Here is an 18,105-nt window from a genome sequence, read left to right as displayed (position 1 = left end):
CATTTGCCCCAGGGGAGAGGGAAATGACAACAGAGAGTCAGGAAATAAATAAAGGGGGGGGGGGCAGGGCAATGGGGGATGCTGGGGGGGGTGAGGGGCTCCACCCAATACCTGGAGCTCCAGGTGCCCCATGAGGGGTGGGGGGGTCAGGACCCCCGGGGGGCACCTCTCCCCTCCACATGCTGCGAGGCAGCCGCGGGGATGGCGTGGTGACCCGGTGGGGAGGTGCCCCCCCCTAGGTGCCACGGGGCTCAGGGTGGCTCTTGAGCGAGTGGAACTTGAGGCCCTCGGGGCGCTCGAAGCGCCTGCCGCAGCGCTCGCAGGGGAAGGGGCGCAGCCCTGGCCCCCCGTGGCGCCTCATGTGCCACGTCAGCGAGGCACGTTGGCGGCAGCGGTACCCGCAGACCTCACACCTGGGGGGGGAAAGGGGGGTGAGGGGGACCCGCAGATCTTGCACCTGGGGGGGGGGTGGCAGAATGGGGGGGTCAGAGAGAGCGGGGTCGCCTCTCCATGTCACCTGTGGGCCCCACCACTGCCCACAAACAGGGTTCCCACTGGTCCGTCCCCCCCATCACTCACTGCAGGGGGGTCTCCCCGGTGTGTGTCCGCCTGTGCACCTCCAGGTGGTTCTTGCGCTTGAAGGACTTCCCGCAGGTCTCACAAGTGAACTCCCGCACGCCTGGGGACGGGGACATGGCGGGGGGGTGTTGGGGGACACGGCAGGGTGTGGGGGGACACGGGGGAGGTGTGGCGGGGACAACACGGGGGCTCACCAGAGTGGATGACCATGTGCCGGCGCAGGTGGTTGGCCAGGTAAAACCTCTTCCCGCAGCCAGGCTGGGGGCACTGCTGGGTCCGGCCCCTGCGGTGCACCAGGTTGACGTGGTTCTGGGGGGGGTGGAGAGGTGAAGGAGAGTCTCGGGGGGAGCCTCGGGGGGGGGGGGGGCAAGAGGAAGGAGAGGCCTGGGGGCCACACCTGGAAGCTGCTGAGAGCAACGTAGACCTGGCCACAGCCGGCGTAGGGGCAGGCGATCGGCTCCGGGAGCCCCTCGGGGTCAGGGCAGGAGGCACGGCCCCGCCTGCTCCGCCGTCGCCTGCGCAGGGAAAGGGAACAGCACAGCCTGGGGTGAGGGGGAGCCCCCCCCCCGAGATAACAGCATGGTGGGGGGAGGCGCAGGCATTCAGGGGCCTCGAGAGCTCCCATGCCCCTTCACAAGCCCTGAGTAGCATCTCTGCCTCCCCCGAAAGAGACCCCCACAGCACCCAGAAACTGTCCCAGGCTGCTACCCTCCAGAAGAGCCCCCCCCAACCCAAAGCCCTCCCTCCCCTGCCCCGAGTTTCCCCCCTGGTTCCCAAAGACCCTCTGTGACCCTAAGATCTCCCCCAACCCTAAAAAAATCCCCCAACTCCTCTAGCCCCTCCAAGTCCCTCACCCCCCTTTTTGTGTCCCCAGTCCCTCAGGGAATCTCACAAGCACCCCCAAAGACCGCACACACTTCCCCCAAACCCCCCGGAACCCCCCTAAGTCCATCACACCTCCCCAGCCCCCCCCCAACCTGACCACCCCTGGGCCTCGGGGTGCCCAAGTGACCCCCCTAACCCCTCCTGACCTCTCGGGCTCTTTGGGGATCTCATAGATGATGGCAGATGCATCGGCGTCCTCAGCCAGGGGGGGCGGGGGGGGCTCCAAAGGGGGCTCCAGAGGGGTCTGCGGGGGGGGCTCGGCGGCAGGGGGGGGCACCTCCTCCTGCTTCAGCCCCAGCACCTCGTCCTCCTCTGCCGTCAGCATGGCAAGTGAGGTGCTGCTGCCCCCTGGCACCCCAGCACCCGATTCCCTGCTGCCTCCTCTGGCCCCCAATTACCCCCCAGCCCCCTGACCTTGGATTCCTGACCCCAATCCCCCCAGGCCGCCCCAGCGCCCTGCTCCCCCCAACCCTTAATCCTTGTTCCCCCTGACCCCCCAAGCACCCCAATCCACCCCCCTGACACCCGAGGTCCCAACACCCTGCTGCCCCCCATCCCCACAAGCTCTGCTCCCTTCCCCATACCTGTCTTAGGGATGTGGGGGTCCAGGGGGGGTGGGGGGAAGCTGCCCCCCCCCTCCAGCAGAGTGCAGGGCACCTCATCCCCCGCCACATCCAGCTGCAGCCCCCCCAGCGCATCATAACTGGGGCTGGCCAGGATGAGGAGGGGGGGCCCCTGCAGCAGGGCGGGGGCACCCCCCTCGGCCAGCGCCCCCCGCCCCGTGCCCAACCGCAGAGGCAGCGGTAGCGGCACGCAGACCACAGCCTCCAGTGCTGCCCCCCGCCCTTCCGCGGTGCCCTCAGGGGGGCCCGGACCCACGGGGGGGGCCACTGCCGCCTCCCCTGAGGCTGGAGGGCCCCCCCCCGGCGTTGCCTCCGAGCCCGAGCTGCAGCCCCCCGAGGAGGAGGAGGAGGAGCTGCCAGGAGCTGCTGCTGCTGCAGAAGAAAGAAGATCAAGGGGAGCCCTAAAACACCCCCCCCCCCCAAAAGGAGCGCCCCCCCCCCCCCCCCCCCCCCTCAAGCCCCAGAGGAGTCCCCTGGGCCCACCCCTGCAGACAAGGCCCCCCAGAAGCTGTAGTGGGGTCCCACAAACCGCCCCCCCAGGGCCCCACCACCCATCTAAGCACCCCCAGCCCCCTCCCCGGGGTCCCCCCGCCCACCCCATTGCACACCGTCATCATCGCTGTCACCGTCCGAGTCGCTGAGTGGCCGCAGAGGCGAGTGCAGGTCCTGGAAGTAGCGGTGCCCACGCTCGCACTGCCAGACGGCCGTGGTGTAGAGCCCCACCGAGGGGTCCAGCTCCGCCAGCCGCGGCTCGTAGGGGCAGCGCTGCCGGTGGTCCTCGTACCAGATCACCGCGTGCCGCAGGCAGTTCACATTGCGCCGTCGCCCTGGGGGAGGGCTGCTGGCAGCCTGGCACCCCCTGCCAGCACCCCATCTCCCCCCAGATCCCCCTCACACCCCCAGACCTCCCCCTATCTCCAGCCCCCCCCGCACCCCCAGATCTCCCTCCCATCTCCCCCCAGCCCCTCCCTACACCCCTGGCAGCCCCAGCGGCCCCCCCACACCCAGCACCCCCCGGCCCCAGCTGCCCCCCGCTCACCCCCCGGCCCCCACCGGCGGGGGCAGCCCACCCCCTCAGCACTCACTTTTCTTCCGTTTGGGTTTTTTGGGGATCTGCTCCCACGGCTTCCTGCGGAGAGAGGGGCGGGGGCCTGGGGACAAGCAGGGGCGCCGCTCCCCACCGGGCGGGGGGGGAAGGTAGGGGCGTTCGTCCTTCGTCCCCCCCGAGAGCTGCAGGCGGGTAAGGGGCACCCGATCCGTCCCCCCCTCCTGGTGCCCACGACCCTCCCGCCCCCCCAGCTCTTCAGGCCCGCTCACCCCCGCCGCCCGGCGCGCTGCCCTCGCTCCAGGCCCAGCAGGTAGGCCGCCAGCTTGGCATCGCTCCAGCCGCTGCGGCGGCGCAGGTCGACCCAGGGCCCGTGCGCTTCGCCCAGGTACACCCGCCGCACGTCGTACTTCTTCCGGGATTCCAACCGCCGCCGCGCACGGTCCGATTCTGTCAACCGCGGCCGTCCCCTCGCCTTACGGCCGCCGCCGCCCCCCGGTTCCGTCGCGGGGTCGGGGCCGCCGCCGCCCCCCGGGCCCGGGCCCCGCTCGGCCGCGCTCATGCCGGGCCCGTCGCCCCGCCCCCGCGGCGCGCTGCCGATGACGCCACCGCCGCTTCCGGTTCGACTCGCGCCGTTTTTCGCGAAGGAAGGCGCGACGCTGCGCAGAGCGCATGCGCAAAACACCGGCTGGACGAGCCCAGCACACTTACTTCCGCCAGGCTCTGCCCGGTCGGCGTCTGGGCGGCCAGTCCGCATGCGCGGAGCCCTGCCCGCACTGCCCTCCATCCCCGCTCTCCACTGAGCCCGTTCCCCCGCCCGTCGCCCCCCGCCCCGCTGCCCCCCCCCCCCGCCCCGACACAAGACACCCCTCTTCATCGGCGACACGTCCTTTATTCCCCCGGGGCCGTGTTTCCTTTATTTCCCCCGCCCTGGGTGCTGTGCCCGTACCCCCGCGGCAGGTCGGGGGGCTCCAGCACCGCGGAGGGGGGAGGCACCACCCCCAGGGGGGGTGTAGGGGGGTCCCCGGTGGCACCAGCCGGGGGGTCCCCATCCTGTAGGCGGAAGACGACGGGGGTGCGCCCCAGGACGGGGTTCGCCTCCTGCAGCCCAGCGATCCACTTGCCCAGTGTGCGCCGGTCACCCGCCCCTGCCATGCACAGCGCGAAGACGGGACCCTCCTCCACTGCAGGGGATGGGTCAGGGGGACGGAGAGGGCACGGGGGGGGGTCCCCGCTCCTCGCCCTGTCCCCTCCCCGTCCCCACCTTACCCTCGTCCACATCGAAGTCGTCGTCGTCCCAGGGTCCGCGCTCCAGGTCCAGGTCGAGGTGCAAGGGGTAGTACAGGCTGCGCTCGGGGTCTGGGGGGTCTTCCTGGTGGGGCAGGGGGTCCCTCCTACCCATCCTGGGCCAGAGCTCCCCTCCGGAGCCATGGGGGTCTCCTCCCTCCCTACCTGCCCTAGGCCACAGGGGTCCCGTCCCCTCCCATTCTGGGCCATGGGGGTCCCGTCCCATCCCCTCCCACCCGTTCTGGGCCACGGGGGTCCCCTCCGTTGCCACAGGTAGCCCATCCCACCCCCTCCAGGGCCGTGGGGGTGTCCTCCCTTTCCAGCCCATCCCAAGCAACAGGAAGTTTCATCGTGTCCCCTCCCGTCCTGGGGCTCACCCGCAGGTGAGGGGGCAGGGGGTCCCCCCGCAGCACGTAGTACCACAGCTGGGTGCTGCGCAGCCAGAGGGAGAACGGCCCTTCCACGAAGACGGGCCGGGCCGTGCCGTGCCGCGCCAGCAGCTCCTGCTGCTCGGGGCTCTGGGCACCTGTGGAGGGAAACGTTGGGGACCCCACGGCGGCACTGGGGGCTCCCTCTCCACCAGGCGCCCCGAGTGCCCGGGTCCCTCACTTGCACCAGGGTCCCCAACCCCACACAGAGTCCCCCCACGTGCCAGTTTTCCCCCCAAAACATGGGTGTGTGTCCCCCCTTCCCGAGATGCCCGCATCCCTCCCCCAACACCTGGGTTTCCCTGGGTCCCCCGGCGCTCACCGACGATGTAGGGCTCGACAGAGCCCTCGTTGTCCCCCTCATCTGGCACTGGCCGCTGTGGGAGGGAGACGGTCGTCACCAGCCGCCCCTTAACGACCCAGGGACACGGGAGCCTTGTTGGGGGGGTCCCCAAGGGTCCCCATCCCTGCATCTCCCATTCCAGCATCCCACCCAGCTGTACCTGTCCTCGACCCCCATCCCCATTCCATCCCCTCGACAGACAACGACTGGTGCGTGTGTCCCCCCATCTGCCCGTCCCCACGTCCGCCCGCCACGTCCCCAGTCCTCACATCCCCACCTGGTAGACGGTGATGCGAGCATCAGGGTCGTTAGCAATACGGCGCAGACCCAGGCGGGCAGCAGCCAGGCCCGGGGGGGGCAGGACGGAGGGCAAAGGGTGGGGGTCCACGTGGCGAAGCCGCGGCAGCCAGTACAGCATCCGCTGGCACTTGCGGACGGGACGGCTGCGAGGCCCGAAGACCCCCAGGAGCAGGAACCGCGTCTCCGCGTCTGGCACCACGCCTGCACGGGGAACCGAGGGCATCCGGGTGGGCGCAGGGACCCTCCCGAAGACCCCGGTACCCCCTCTCCGGGGTGGGGGGCAGGCTGGCACCCCCCCTTACCCCCGCCCACACCCACCGTATCGTTCCATCTGCTCCAGGATCTGGAGGCCGCACTCCTGCTGCTGGGGGAAGGGTGCCAGCAGGCGCTGGATGGGCCCGCGGGGCACCCAGGGCCCGCGGGGCAGCAGGCGCAGCAGGCGGTGGTAGGCCTCCCGCTCCCGCGCCACCCCCAGCGCCGGCATCGCCGCCAGCGCCGCCGCCACCAGCTCCAGCCGCCCCACGCGCCGCCCGGGTATCCGTTCCAGAGTCTCCAACGCCGCCGCGAAGGCCGCGGGACCGCGGTCGCTGTCCTGAGCATCGCGGGGGGGGTCACGCCACGCCGGGGCCCCCGAGGCCGGGTCCCCCGCGGGGCGGCTGCTGTGTCGGCTCACGCTGCGGGCGGCCTGGGAGGGAGACAGCGGGTAAGGCTGTGGAGCCGGGGGAGCGGGGTGCTGGGCTCCCGGTGCCGCCGCCCGCCCGAGCCCCGTGTCCCGTGTCCCGTGTCCCCCGTGTCCCCCCGTTACCTGCGAGGGTCCCCAGCCCCCCCAGAGCCCCCGGGACAGCGCGTGGGCCCAGTGCAGCCTCATGGCGCCGCGGGGTCGGGCCAGAGGTCAGAGGTCACGCTCAGACACCGGGATTCCCCCGCGGGGTCGCGCCGCCGGGCGCCGCCATGTTGCCGGTGACCCCACCAACCACCGTCGGCGAGTGCTTCCGGGTCACCAGGCAGAGCCAATCCCCGCGCGCTTCTCGCCTGGGGGCGGGGCCCGGGCGGTGATTGGCGGCGCGGGGGAGGGCGGGGCTCGAAGGGGTTCCCCGTGACGTCAGAGCGGGCCCCACGGATGAGTTCAGAGCCGGGGTTACACCATGACGTCAGAGCCAGGGATACACGATGATGTCAGGACTGGGGACAGCGGTGGCCTTAGGCACGCCTGGGAGATGTCAGAGCCTAGGGGCCCGCGGTGATGTCACCTGGGGCACGGTGACGTCAGAGCTGCAACGGCTGCTATAAATGGAAACGGCAGCTCCGGATGGGATGGGAGGGGGCGGCCCCGGACCCCCCCCCTGATCCCTGGGTCTCCCGGAGCGTCGCCTTCCGAGGCCGCGGGACCGGGACCGGGACCCGCATCCCCCCCGGCCGGGTCCCCGCGGGGCGGTGGGGGCAGAGCCCGGACACCCGGGTCCCCCCGGCCGCGGTCCGGGGGGGGGTGGGGGGGTTGAAGGCGCATTCCCCACCCGTGACGAACCGTCCCACCCCCCCCCCCCCCCCGGGGCTGGCGGAGTCCGATCCCCTGACGGCACCGGGAGGACCCGGCGACCGGACGGCCCCGCCCCCCTGGAGTGGGGGGACCCGGGGGGGGTACACAGCGGGGGGGGGCAGAGGGACAGGAGCAGGAATGAGGGGACGGGGGGGGCCGGGAGACGGGGAGGATGAGGACGGGGAAGGGGATGGGGAAGGGATGAAGGAGGCGGAGGGGAGGTGGGGAGACTGCCCCGGGGCTCCCCTGCCCCCCCCCGCCCCCCCCGGAATCCCCCCGCTAAATGTGGAAAAAATGACGCCACCACCCGCCCCGCGGTGACGTCAGTGCGGCGGGTGGCAGGGATTGGTTGGCGACGATCCCGGGTCGGGGGGGGCTCCGCGCCCTCCGCCGACTTTTAAAAGTGGCGGCGGCGCCGGGTCGGGACCGGGACGAGCGACCCGGGAGGAACCGACCCGACCCGACGGCACCGACCGGACCGGGGCCGAACCGAACCGAATCGAACCGAACCGAACCGGGACAGACCCGGAACGGCACGACCCGAGCCATCCCGCTCCATCCTGCCCCACCGGGACCCTCCCGCACCGACCCCATGTCCAACGCGCATTTCAACCGCGGGCCGGCCTACGGGCTGTCGGCCGAGGTGAAGAATAAGGTGGGCGGGACCGGACCGGACCGCACCGGGCAGGACCGGACCGAGTCCAGCAGGACCGGACCGACCCCACCGGGGTGGAGGCGGCAGGACCGGGGCGGGGGGTGGGGGGGGGGGGGGAAGGACTGGGGCGGGGGGCGGGGGCAGGGCCGGGCGCTGTCCCTGGTGCTGGGTCCCCCCGGCCGTGCCTCAGTTTCCCCACTCGACGCCCCGCGGGGTGGGGGGGGGGACGCCCCGTCCCTCCGGTCGCAGCCGTCTGCGGGGAGCGGCGCGGGAAGGGTTAACCCCGGGGGGGGGGGCGGCCCTGGCTGCCCGGGGGGGGCCCTGCCGCCCCCGGCCCCGCCGCGCACCCTTATAAGGCGTCGGAGCGCGGCGGGCGGGCGGCGGCGGCCCGGGGCTATATATGGGCAAAGGTTCGGCGGGCCCGGGCGGCCGGGTCCTCCCGGGGGGGGGGCGGAGGGGGGGGGGGGGCCGGGCGGCCGGGTCCTGCGGAGGGGGGGGGGGCCCAGGCGGCCGGGTCCCCCCTTGCTCTGCGAGGGTAGATGTCTTGTGTGCGTGTCCCCTGCCTCCCCGCACCCCACCCTCCCTGCACTGGGGGGACCCCACGGTGGGGGGCCGAGCTCGTGTGTCACCCCCAGCATGACACACACCCCCTTCCGTGTCCCCCCCCATCTGACAGCATCCCCCATGTCCCCTGACGGGGTCCCCCATTCCCCCCATCCCTCTGATGGTGTCCCCACATCCCCCTGACACCGTCCCCCCTCCCGTGTCCTCCCGACACCATGCCCTGCGACCATGTCTCCTGTCCCCCCCCGACGGTGTCCCCTCATCCCCCTGTCCCCCCCTGACGGTGTCGTTCCCCCCCACCCCGTGTCCCATTCCCCCCCCCCCCAGCTGGCGCAGAAGTACGACCCGCAGCGGGAGCGGGAGCTGCGCACCTGGATCGAGGGGACCACCGGCCGCCGCATCGGGGACAGCTTCATGGACGGCCTCAAGGACGGCGTCATCCTCTGCGAGTATGACCCCCTGACCTCTGACCCCAACCCTGAACCAGGCTGTCCTTTGGGAGGGTGACCCATCCCTGACCTCTGACCCCAACCCTGAACTCGGCTGTCCTTTGGGAGGGTGATCCACCCCTGACCCCAGGAGCTCAGGCTGACCTTGACCCCAGACCTTAACCTTGACCCTTGCCTCCCGCTGACCTCACCTGGGCTGACCCTGACCCCTGACCCCCCCCCAGGCTCATCAACAAGCTGCAGCCCGGCTCCGTGCAGAAGGTCAACGAACCCGTCCAGAACTGGCACAAGGTGAGGGCACGGCAGGGGGTGCGTGGCAGGATTTTTGGGGGGGAGAGTCCCACGGGGCTCAGGGGTCATCCCGTTCCGCCCCCCCCAACGTGGGGGTCCCGTCTCTGAGCTGACCCTCGCGCAGCTGGAGAACATCGGGAACTTCCTGCGGGCCATCACGCGCTACGGGGTGAAGCCACACGACATCTTCGAGGCTAACGACCTCTTCGAGAACACCAACCACACGCAAGTCCAGTCCACCCTCATCGCCCTCGCCAGCCAGGTGACACTCAGGGTCCCCGGGGGGGGATGGACGACGGACACGTGACACTGGGGGGGGTCCCCTACATCCCCAGGAGGGTCCGCTGTGTCCCTCCCATCGCCCTTGTCTGCTAGGTGATGGGAAAAACTGGGGGTTCAGGGGAGCCCTGGGGGGGGGGGTGTTGGAGTCCCAAGGGAGTTTTGGGGGGGAACTGGGGATAAATGTGGGTCGGGGGGGGGGGGTCTGGAGGGGTGAGGGTCTGTGGGCCCCCCACCGAGCCCCAGGGTCTCACACAGGCCAAGACGAAGGGGAACAACGTGGGTTTGGGGGTGAAGTACGCGGAGAAGCAACAGCGGCGTTTCCACCCTGAGAAGCTGCGCGAGGGCAGGAACATCATCGGCCTCCAGGTAACATGGGGGGGCATGAAGACGGGGGGGGTGGATTTTGGGGGGATTGCAGGGCACACGGGGTGCCCGAGGGGGGGTCTTTTTGGGGGGGGAACACAGGCTTTTGCTGACTCATCCCTGCCATCCTCCCCCAGATGGGCACCAACAAGTTCGCCAGCCAGCAGGGCATGACGGCGTACGGGACGCGGCGGCACCTCTACGACCCCAAGTTGGGGACGGACCAACCCCTGGACCAGGCCACCATCAGCCTCCAGATGGGCACCAACAAGGGCGCCAGCCAGGTGAGGGCAGGGGACACCGAGGACACCATGCCGGGGGGGGCATGACACGCACAGGGACGCTGCCATCCCCGCGGGGACCCTGCCATGTCGGGCTGGCCAGGGATGGGGGCATGGGGGACAGACGCACGTTGGTGTCCTGAGTCAGGTAAAGGGATCTGGGGACATGGAGGAGTCATGGGGACCCCATGGGGACTGGGGAGGCTGATAGGGAGGTCCCCAGGGCCCCCTGAGAAGGCTGAGGGACATCTGGGGAGGAGAAGGACCCTCCAGAAAGGACAAGGGACCCCCTCTGGTCCCCTGGAGAGGACAAGGGACCGCTCAGACCCCACAGGGAGGCTGAGGGACTCCTTGGGGAGACCAGGGGACCCCTTGGCAGAGGCCAAGGGACCCCTCCAGACCCCACGGCGAAGCCAGGGAACCCCCTTAGGGGGGCCGATCCCCCTGCCCCCCCCCCCCCCCCCCCCCCAATTGCTGCCCCTACCCCCAGGCGGGAATGACGGCACCGGGAACAAAGCGTCAGATCTTCGAACCGTCCCTGGGCATGGAACACTGCGACACGCTGACCATTGGGCTGCAGATGGGCAGCAACAAAGGCGCCTCACAGCAGGGTATGACGGTGTACGGGCTGCCGCGGCAGGTTTACGACCCCAAATACTGCGGTGGCCCCGAGCTGCTGGGTGAGGATGGCCTCGACGGCTTCTACAACTCCCAGTAACCGCCGGCGAGCGGCTGCTTGCACCGCACCGCCCTGCCCCGACGCAGGGACGCACCGCAACGACCTCACCGCGCCCCCAGCCCTGCGGGGTCAGCTCGGCACGGGGGGGTTTGGCATGGGGGGGGGGGGGGGGGTGTTGGCCCCACTGCCGCCCGCTTCCCCCTCACCTCTGTGTGAAGCCACCAAGGCACAATAAAAGCCACATGCAAACCTGCCACCTCCATGGGGGACAAAGCACAACAGCACGGGGGACGGCGAGGTGGGAGGGGGGGCTACAGGCGACAGCGAGGCAGGGGGGGACAGAACAAGGTGGCAGGGGCAACAAGGCACGGAGGTGGGACAAGGATGGGGGGACACCAAGACACAGAGGGGACACAACACTTTGACGGCTGGACAGCCTGATGGCAGCGTAAGGGGATGGGGGTGACCGACCCCACGGGGCCATCTCCACGTGTCCCCACATGTCCCCTCGCCACGGCGCCACCAGTGACAAGGACGCAGAACCCCGGCCCAGCCCCGCGAGGGCATTTATTCAAGGACGGCTCTGCCAAAACACGTTGCCCGCGCGCCCGGCCCCTGTCCCCGCATCACCGCTCCTGCGCGGTCCCTGCGGCTTGCTGGTGAGCGGCAATTAAACACCCGGCATGAGGACAAGTTGCAACGGGGCTGGGCAACCCCCCTCCCCAAGAGCAGGGGTGCCATCCCCAGGTGACGACACGTCCTGGGTCCCCATTGAGCCAGAGCCCCCCGCGCCCAGGGATAGAAAAGTGGAAAATACAAACAAAATGACACAAAGGGGTGGCAGGGATAGGACACCCCCCCACCCCACCCCCGGGGTCGTGCTGTGGACAGGGGGTGCCCCAGCCACTACTGGTTGGCAGCTTCACAGGCATCGATCCAGTCACTGTAGACGTCCACCGGCTCCGACAGGTCTCAGGGGGATGTTAAGGCACTAACAGGGAGGCAGAGGAGGGGTCGGGGGGGGTGTCTGGGGAGGTCGGGGGGGGGTCCCGGTAAGGATACAGGTGATGGGTGTCTGGAACTCCTCCAGGCAGACGGTGCAGGAGATCACCCCTGTGTTGCGGGCGCGGTCCCTGGGGGCAGCAGGGGACAGGCTGCTACGGGGTGGCCACCGGCCGGGTCCCCTCCCGGGCTGCGGCCCCCCTCCCAGCCGGGCCTCCTCCCCGGGGCCGTGACGCCCTCCCTCCCCACCCCGCTCACATCTTGACGTCACAGGACTTCTCGTGGTTGCAGAAGGGGCAGGTGAACTGCGTCTCCAGCGTCCCCGTCACCTTCTTTTTCGGCGGCGGCTTCCGCTTGGACTTACGGCGCCCCATGGCTGCGGGAACACCGACGGATCCGCTCAGGGCCCGGCCGGACGCGGCTCCTCTCGGGGCCTGGCGTCCAGGAGTCCCCGCAGGCGCAGCCACGAACCGTAGCGGGCCGCAATGGGGACGAGTTCGACACCCCGGCCCCCTGCACCCCCCGGTCGCATCCCCGACCCCCCAGGACCCCCCTAGGCCCCCTCGGGACGCTCCGAGCCCCACCTGCCGCCCCGTCCCGTCCCGCTCCCGCCGCGTTTCCCCCGGCGACAGGCACTTCCGCTTCGTTGACCCGGAAGCCACCCCCACTCCGTCTCGCTGATTGGGCGAAGGGACGCGCGGTCCCAGCCAACCGACGCCGGGGGGCGGGGCCTCAGAGTCACCACGTGACCCGAAGGTTAGCGCCCCGATTTGAGGCGAAACGCGGCGGATTTGGGGCGATCGATCGTCGCGGTTCCGTCCAAAACCCTTTATTGGGGAAGAGGAGGGGGGACTGGGGTGTGGGCCCCGCGCTGGGGGCTCCCACGGGGCTTTGGGGATCCCCGAGGTCAGAGGTCGCTGGGGTCCCGCCCCATGTCTCCAAGGTCAAAGGTCACGGGGGGTCCCGCCCCACACCCCCGGGGACACCGGGGACGGGGGCCGTGACAGAGCTCCTCCCGTGCCGGGGCGGCCCCCTGCCACGTGTCCCCCGGCTCTGCCGGGGTCAGGCGCCGCATGTTTCGGGCACGGGGGTCAGAGGTCAGAGGTCACGGGGCGGCAGGGCCACGCGGTAGAGGACGCGGCCGGTGGCCTCCAGGAAGGTGACGGTGGCTGCGTGGGCGTCCAGGCGCAGGTGGGCGAAGCCGCCGGGGGACGAGGGCGGCCCGAAAAAGAAGCGGAGGGAGCCGGGGGGCACGGCCCCCCCGTGGTGCTGAGACCCCTCCATGAAGTTGCCGGCGCCGCTCACCACGTAGCCCACCCCCCCCTCTGCCAGGAACTGGGGGGCAAAGGGGGGAGGGTCAGGGGTCCGCACGCCCGGGTCGTGTCCCCTCAGGAACTGGGGGGCAGCGATGGGGGTCTGGACTCCCCCCCCCGCCTCAGCTGGGTCCCTGCCCGGCCCCCTCCCCCGGGAATTGGGGGGGTGTCAAGGGGACAGTGACCCCCTGGGGCCAGAGGGGTGTCCCTGGCCACCAGGGTCCCAGGGGGGGACTGGGGGGTTCTTTGGCTGCCCGTGTCCCTTTGGGGGGGGGGCTCCCCAGACACCACAGGCTCACGGAGAGGTTTGGGGGGGTCCACCAGAGGCTGGGGACTTACCTGCAGGTTGTGGTCGTGGCCGCAGAGGTAAGCGGTAACGCGGTGACGCCGCAGCAGTGGCCGCAGCAGCTGCACCAGGCAGGCGGTGGGACCGTGCTCGGCCACCGACCACACCGGGTAGTGCCCGGCCACCAGCACGTAACGGTCGTGCCGTGCGGCCGCCAAGCGTCCCCGTAACCAGGTCAGCTGCGCCGCCGCCGCTGCGGCATCCCGGGGACCCCTGGGGGCACCCCCCTCCATCCCAAAGTCGTCCCCGCCGCCGCAGAGCAGCACTGTGTCCAGCACCAGCAGCCGGGCAGAGGTGTTGGTGCCCGGCAGGGAGAGGCGCAGGCTGTAGTAGTAGTGTGGGAAGTGCCTGCGGGACACGGCGGGGCTTGGGGACACCCTGGGGACACCCTGGGGACACGGGCAGGTGGCCATGCCAGGGAACAGCAGCTGCCCAGGGGTCCTGACTGTGCCAGGGGGGTCCCTGCCATCGGGGGGGGGGGTGTGTGGGGTGTCCCTACCATCGGGGGGAGTGGTGGCTGTACGCCAGCTGCGCGGTGACGTTCCCAGCGTGATCGTGGTTCCCGGCCAGCAAGAACCAGGGCAGCTCCTGCAGCCCCGGGGCCGTGAACACCCGCTCGAAGGTCTCCTGGGGGGATGACACGGGGGGAGGGGGGAGACATGGGGGGGCAGGGGGACAAGGGGGTGACAGAGAAAGAGATGGGGACACGGGATGGGGACGTGGGAGCCAGCCAGGCTCCCCACAACCCCCCCCGGGGACATTCAGGTTCCCCTCAGGTACTGGGGTCCCCCCCCTGCATTTCAGGGTGCCCCCACCCTACAGCCATACCTCGAAGCGGGGGTCCCACTCGTCCCGCACCCCCTCATAGTAGAAGTTGTCCCCAAGGCCGAGGACAAAGTCGGCGCCGAGGTCGGTGGCCGCGCGTCCCATGGCCACCGCTGTGGCCACCTCGCGGGGGGTGGCGAAGGGGGGGTCAGGGACCCCCCCCCAGTCACCCACTGCCAGGAACTGCACCGCTCCCTCAGGGCCCCCCCCGGCCACCACCGTCACCGTCAGCCACAGCAGCGCCAGCATCTGCAGATGGTGCCCAAGGGAACCAGGGGTCTGGGGGGGTCCCGGGGGTCTGGGGGGTTCCCGGGGGTCTGGGGTGTCCCAGTGGTCCTGGCCCCCACACATGGGACCCAGGTGTCGGGGGGGGGGTACATGTCTCAGGAGGTCCCAGGGGTCCTGTCCGGGGTCCGGGGTGGGCCCGGGAGTCTGGGGGGGGGTCGCAGGGGTCCTGGCCCCCCACCCACATACCCAGATGTCCGGGGGAATACAGGGGTTCCAGCCCCCACCCACAGGACCCGGGTGTCCGGGGGGGGACACCCCAGCACCCCCCCTCCCCCGGGGCAGGACAGGATCTGGCGCAGCACGGAAAGGGCCCCCCCAGCCCCCCCATGGGCTGCCGGGACAGGACCCCGCGGGGCCGGGGGGGCCACTCACCCTCGCGTGTCCCCTCATGTGTCCCCTCGCGTGTCCCCTCCGGCGCTTTATGGACCCGAAAGGGGAAGTGGGGTCGCGCCGCCCGGTGCCCCCCCCGGCCCCGCCGTCACCTGACGCCTCGCGGTGACACACGCGGGGGGGGGCACTGGGGACACGGGGGGCCCGAGGGGGATCAGCCCTGGCCTCCGCCGGAAAGCTCCAAAATGCCCCAAATCCGCTCAGGCCGCGGCCACGTCACGGCTAATGCGGGACCCCGGTGTCCGGGAGTGCCCCCCCGGGGGACCCAGATCTCACACTGTGCCCCCCCCCCCGCCCCCCCTCCACGGGGGACCCACATCTCACACTGTGCCCCCCCCCCGCCCCCCTCCACGGGGGACCCAGATCTCACACTGTGCCCCCCCCGGGGGACCCAGATCTCACACTGGGCCTCCCCCCCCCGCCCCCCCTCCACGGGGGACCCAGATCTCACACTGTGCCCCCCCCCCCGCCCCCCCCCGGGGGACCCAGATCTCACACTGTGCCCCCCCCCGCCCCCCCCCCCCGGGGGACCCAGATCTCACACTGTGCGCCCCCCCCGCCCCCCTCCACGGGGGACCCAGATCTCACACTGGGCCCCCCCCCCCCCCCCCCCCCCCGCCGTGTTTTCCAACGCGGCCACGTGCAGCAGGGGATGGGGGTCAACTGACCGCCTGGGTCCCTTCCGGGGGGGGCACCCCAAACTCCGGCCTTCCCAGTCCCACCAGTCTGCCTAGTTCCGCATCTCACCGGCCGGACGGGGGGGGTCGAGGGCGTGGGGGGGGTCCCGGATACTCGGGTCGTCTCCAGCCGCGGGAGGGGCAGCGCGTGGCGGGGGGGGGGGAGGGGCAGGGACACCTGGGTCCCTCCGGGTGGGGGTGGGCAGCGCCCTTTGCCTCTTGGAGCGGCGGGGGAGGGGCCCGGACACCTGAGTCCCTCCTGCCCCCCCCCCCCGTCCCCATGCGCGGAATGGGCAGAAATCGGCCAGTTTCGGGGCTGCCCCTGGGGTGTCCGCGACACCCCCCCCCATCCCCCCCCCCCGTTCCGGCAGGGTGACGGAGTTCTGCCCCTCCCCCGGGGCAGAGGACCCAGGCGACCCCCCCGCCCCCCCCGCCCCTACGGGGAACCCATCACCGTGGGCACCCCGTTGCTAAGGGCACCCCGTTGCTATGGGGACCCCGTTGCCGTGGGGACCATCTAGGGGCCGCGGCTCCTGCCGCTGGGGGACGCAGCCCCCCCAATCCCCCGTGACCCCCCGACCCCCCCCACGCCCCCCGTGGGCCGAGGCGGGCCGAGGCGGGTACCCCCCGTTATTTCCTTTTTTTATCTGGTTTTTGTTTTTTTTTTTTTGCCCCTTTTCCGCGGATTTTTCCTCCTTCCCGCTCGCGGGCGGCGCCTTTTGGGGGTTTTTTGTGTTTTTGGTTTTTTTTTTCTTTTTTCCTTTTTCTCCTCGGTCTGGGGGGGAGGGGCCGACCCACCCCCACGGGAAATGACGTCACTACCACGTGCGGGGGTGAGGGGCGACCCGGGGGGGGGGTGTCCCCAAATGTGCAACGCTGGTGGTGGGGGGGGGGGGGGGGGCTCCGAGAGCGACGCCCCCCCAACATCGCACCCCCCCCCGGGTTTTGGGGGACAACGACACGGGGGTCCCGAAATCGGGGTACCCAGAACTTGGGGAGGTTCCCACTGCCTGGGGAGGGGCCCATTGCTGGTGGGGGGTCCCCAAATGTTGGGGGCCCCATTGCTGGTGGGGGGCCCCAAAGGAAGGAGGGGGGCCTAAATGGAGGGAGCCCAAAAATTGCAGGGTGCCAGTTTCCTGGGGGGAGGGGGGGAGGGGGGCACTGCTGGTGGGGGTTCCAAAAGCCCGGGGGAGGGAGCCACAAAGAGGGGGTTCACCCCAGAACGGGGGTCCCCAAAACGGGGGCCCTAATGATTGTCCCCATTTTGGGGGGGGCCCATGGTGTGTGGGGGGGAAGGCACACGGGGGGGGGTCTAAGGCAAACGCAATTTTGGTCCATCTGACCCCAAAACCCGGGGGCCAGGGGGGGCCGTGACCCCCCCCGAACTGCCCCGGGGTGGGGGGCCCTATCCCATCCCCCCCTCCCCCTGACACCAAAATCAGCCAAAGGTGCAGGAAACCCCAAAAAAGAGCAAAATGCCCCCAAATCCCCCCCCACATTCCCCCTCCCCCCGTTACGGGCCCCGTGTCAGGATTTGGGGACGCCAGTGACCCTCAAAACTTGGGGCCAGAGCAAAACTACCCAAAACTGGTAAAAAACACAAAATTTCCAGGGGAGGGAGGGGGTGACCCCAATGGGTAAAATCAAGGAAAATTGGGGAATTCCCCCAAAAAAGCACTTGGAGAGCTGGGGGGGTGGGGGCAGGACCCGAAAAGGGGGGGTTTGACCCCAAAATGGGAGGTTTGACCCCGAAGGGGGGGTTTGACCCCGGGGGGGGAATTGACGGGAAGGGGTTTGACCCTAAATGTGGGGGTTCAACCCCGGGGGGGCCCCACAATTGGGGTGGTTTGACCCCAAATGGGGAGTTTGGACCAAAAAAGGGGGGGGGGTTTAACCCCAAAAGGGGGATGGGCCCCAAATGGGGGAGTCTGACCCAAAATGGGGGGGTTTGACCCCAAAACCCGGGGGGGGGGGGTTGGACCCCAAGTGGGGTTGGACCCCGAAACGCAGGAGTTTGACCCCAAGGGGGGGAGGGGGGGGGCCTCGCCCGGGGGTAATTGCACTTAATTAAAAAAATGAGCTGGGGGGAGGGGGGAGGGGCAGGGGGACCCCAAAGCTGGGGGGGGTGGGGGAGGGGCATTTTGGGGGATTCAGGGTGTTTCAGGCCCCCCCGGCCCCACTCGCTGGCCTGCAGCAAGGGGGCCCCCCCCCCAATAGCACACGCGTGTGCGGTGCGTGTGCGAGTGCTGGTGACCAGGGGCACACGCGTGTGCAGGGGCGGGGAGGGTGGGTTGGGGGGGGGGGTGTGCACGCGCGAGGTGGGTGGGGGTACGGGGAACAGGTGCGCGCGTGCATAGCGTGACCACATGGCGCCGGGCGGGGCGTGCGCACACGCACGTACAAATGTGGGGCGTGCGCAGGTGGGGCACGAGGGCGCGCGTGTCTGCTCCCCCCCCCTCCCCCTACCCCCCCGGGGGCCTCGTGTCCTGTCCCCCCCCCAAACTGCAGCTGGGGTGGGGGGGCCCAAACCCCCCCGGGGGGGCCTGGGGTGACCCTGTCTGTGCCGGGGGAGGCAGGGGGGGTCCCGGGGGGGGGACACACACACATCAGAGAGGCCGAACCCTCATCCACGTCGGGGGTGGGGGGGTGGGGGGGTGTTGGGCCCCCCCGGGG

The 18,105-nt window shown here is 70.8% G+C and overlaps 5 protein-coding genes across 13 annotated transcripts; 1 reads left to right on the top strand and 4 right to left on the bottom strand.

The window, feature by feature from the left end:
- Positions 1-85: 85 nt before the first annotated feature.
- On the bottom strand, positions 86-3,811 carry ZNF653 (zinc finger protein 653). 5 transcript variants are annotated; one of them, XM_075738143.1, is made up of 9 exons: positions 3,405-3,811; positions 3,173-3,216; positions 2,696-2,914; positions 2,049-2,456; positions 1,611-1,776; positions 977-1,094; positions 774-888; positions 580-679; positions 86-413 (listed from the first exon to the last, which is right to left on the bottom strand). In XM_075738143.1, the coding sequence occupies exons 1-9, from the start codon at positions 3,692-3,694 to the stop codon at positions 236-238; spliced, it is 1,638 nt and encodes a 545-aa protein (XP_075594258.1). In that variant the 5' UTR covers positions 3,695-3,811; the 3' UTR covers positions 86-235. The 5 variants fall into 5 exon arrangements, with proteins under 5 accessions (XP_075594258.1, XP_075594259.1, XP_075594260.1 ...); XM_075738144.1 differs by having other exon boundaries at positions 2,049-2,453; XM_075738145.1 differs by having other exon boundaries at positions 2,049-2,450; positions 3,405-3,750.
- Positions 3,812-4,004: 193 nt separating this feature from the next.
- ECSIT (ECSIT signaling integrator) lies at positions 4,005-6,484 on the bottom strand. Of its 2 annotated transcripts, none has more exons than XM_075738141.1 (7): positions 6,296-6,484; positions 5,809-6,175; positions 5,468-5,691; positions 5,170-5,224; positions 4,797-4,945; positions 4,402-4,504; positions 4,005-4,316 (listed from the first exon to the last, which is right to left on the bottom strand). In XM_075738141.1, exons 1-7 carry the CDS (start codon positions 6,356-6,358, stop codon positions 4,024-4,026), a joined length of 1,254 nt encoding a protein of 417 aa, XP_075594256.1. In that variant the 5' UTR covers positions 6,359-6,484; the 3' UTR covers positions 4,005-4,023. The 2 variants fall into 2 exon arrangements, with proteins under 2 accessions (XP_075594256.1, XP_075594255.1); XM_075738140.1 differs by having other exon boundaries at positions 5,140-5,224; positions 6,296-6,474.
- Positions 6,485-7,396: 912 nt separating this feature from the next.
- CNN1 (calponin 1) lies at positions 7,397-10,847 on the top strand. Its single transcript, XM_075738128.1, has 7 exons — positions 7,397-7,682; positions 8,574-8,695; positions 8,920-8,986; positions 9,111-9,248; positions 9,524-9,634; positions 9,769-9,915; positions 10,403-10,847. The coding sequence occupies exons 1-7, from the start codon at positions 7,620-7,622 to the stop codon at positions 10,628-10,630; spliced, it is 876 nt and encodes a 291-aa protein (XP_075594243.1). The 5' UTR covers positions 7,397-7,619; the 3' UTR covers positions 10,631-10,847.
- Positions 10,848-11,134: 287 nt separating this feature from the next.
- Positions 11,135-12,314, bottom strand: ELOF1 (elongation factor 1). Its single transcript, XM_075738134.1, has 4 exons — positions 12,178-12,314; positions 11,852-11,969; positions 11,654-11,724; positions 11,135-11,562 (listed from the first exon to the last, which is right to left on the bottom strand). The coding sequence occupies exons 2-4, from the start codon at positions 11,965-11,967 to the stop codon at positions 11,498-11,500; spliced, it is 252 nt and encodes an 83-aa protein (XP_075594249.1). The 5' UTR covers positions 11,968-11,969; positions 12,178-12,314; the 3' UTR covers positions 11,135-11,497.
- Positions 12,315-12,406: 92 nt separating this feature from the next.
- On the bottom strand, positions 12,407-15,648 carry ACP5 (acid phosphatase 5, tartrate resistant). Of its 4 annotated transcripts, XM_075738133.1 has the most exons (6): positions 15,503-15,648; positions 14,738-14,782; positions 14,081-14,326; positions 13,752-13,879; positions 13,246-13,600; positions 12,407-12,928 (listed from the first exon to the last, which is right to left on the bottom strand). In XM_075738133.1, the coding sequence occupies exons 2-6, from the start codon at positions 14,753-14,755 to the stop codon at positions 12,692-12,694; spliced, it is 984 nt and encodes a 327-aa protein (XP_075594248.1). In that variant the 5' UTR covers positions 14,756-14,782; positions 15,503-15,648; the 3' UTR covers positions 12,407-12,691. The 4 variants fall into 4 exon arrangements, with proteins under 4 accessions (XP_075594248.1, XP_075594246.1, XP_075594247.1 ...); XM_075738131.1 differs by lacking the exon at positions 14,738-14,782 and having other exon boundaries at positions 15,503-15,579; XM_075738132.1 differs by lacking the exon at positions 14,738-14,782 and having other exon boundaries at positions 15,424-15,506.
- Between the last annotated feature and the right edge of the window lie 2,457 nt (positions 15,649-18,105).

The sequence above is a fragment of the Balearica regulorum genome, chromosome 30 (assembly GCF_011004875.1).
Source record: "Balearica regulorum gibbericeps isolate bBalReg1 chromosome 30, bBalReg1.pri, whole genome shotgun sequence".
NCBI classification, from domain to species: Eukaryota; Metazoa; Chordata; class Aves; order Gruiformes; family Gruidae; genus Balearica; species Balearica regulorum.
This window is presented reverse-complemented; position numbering and strand designations above follow the sequence as displayed.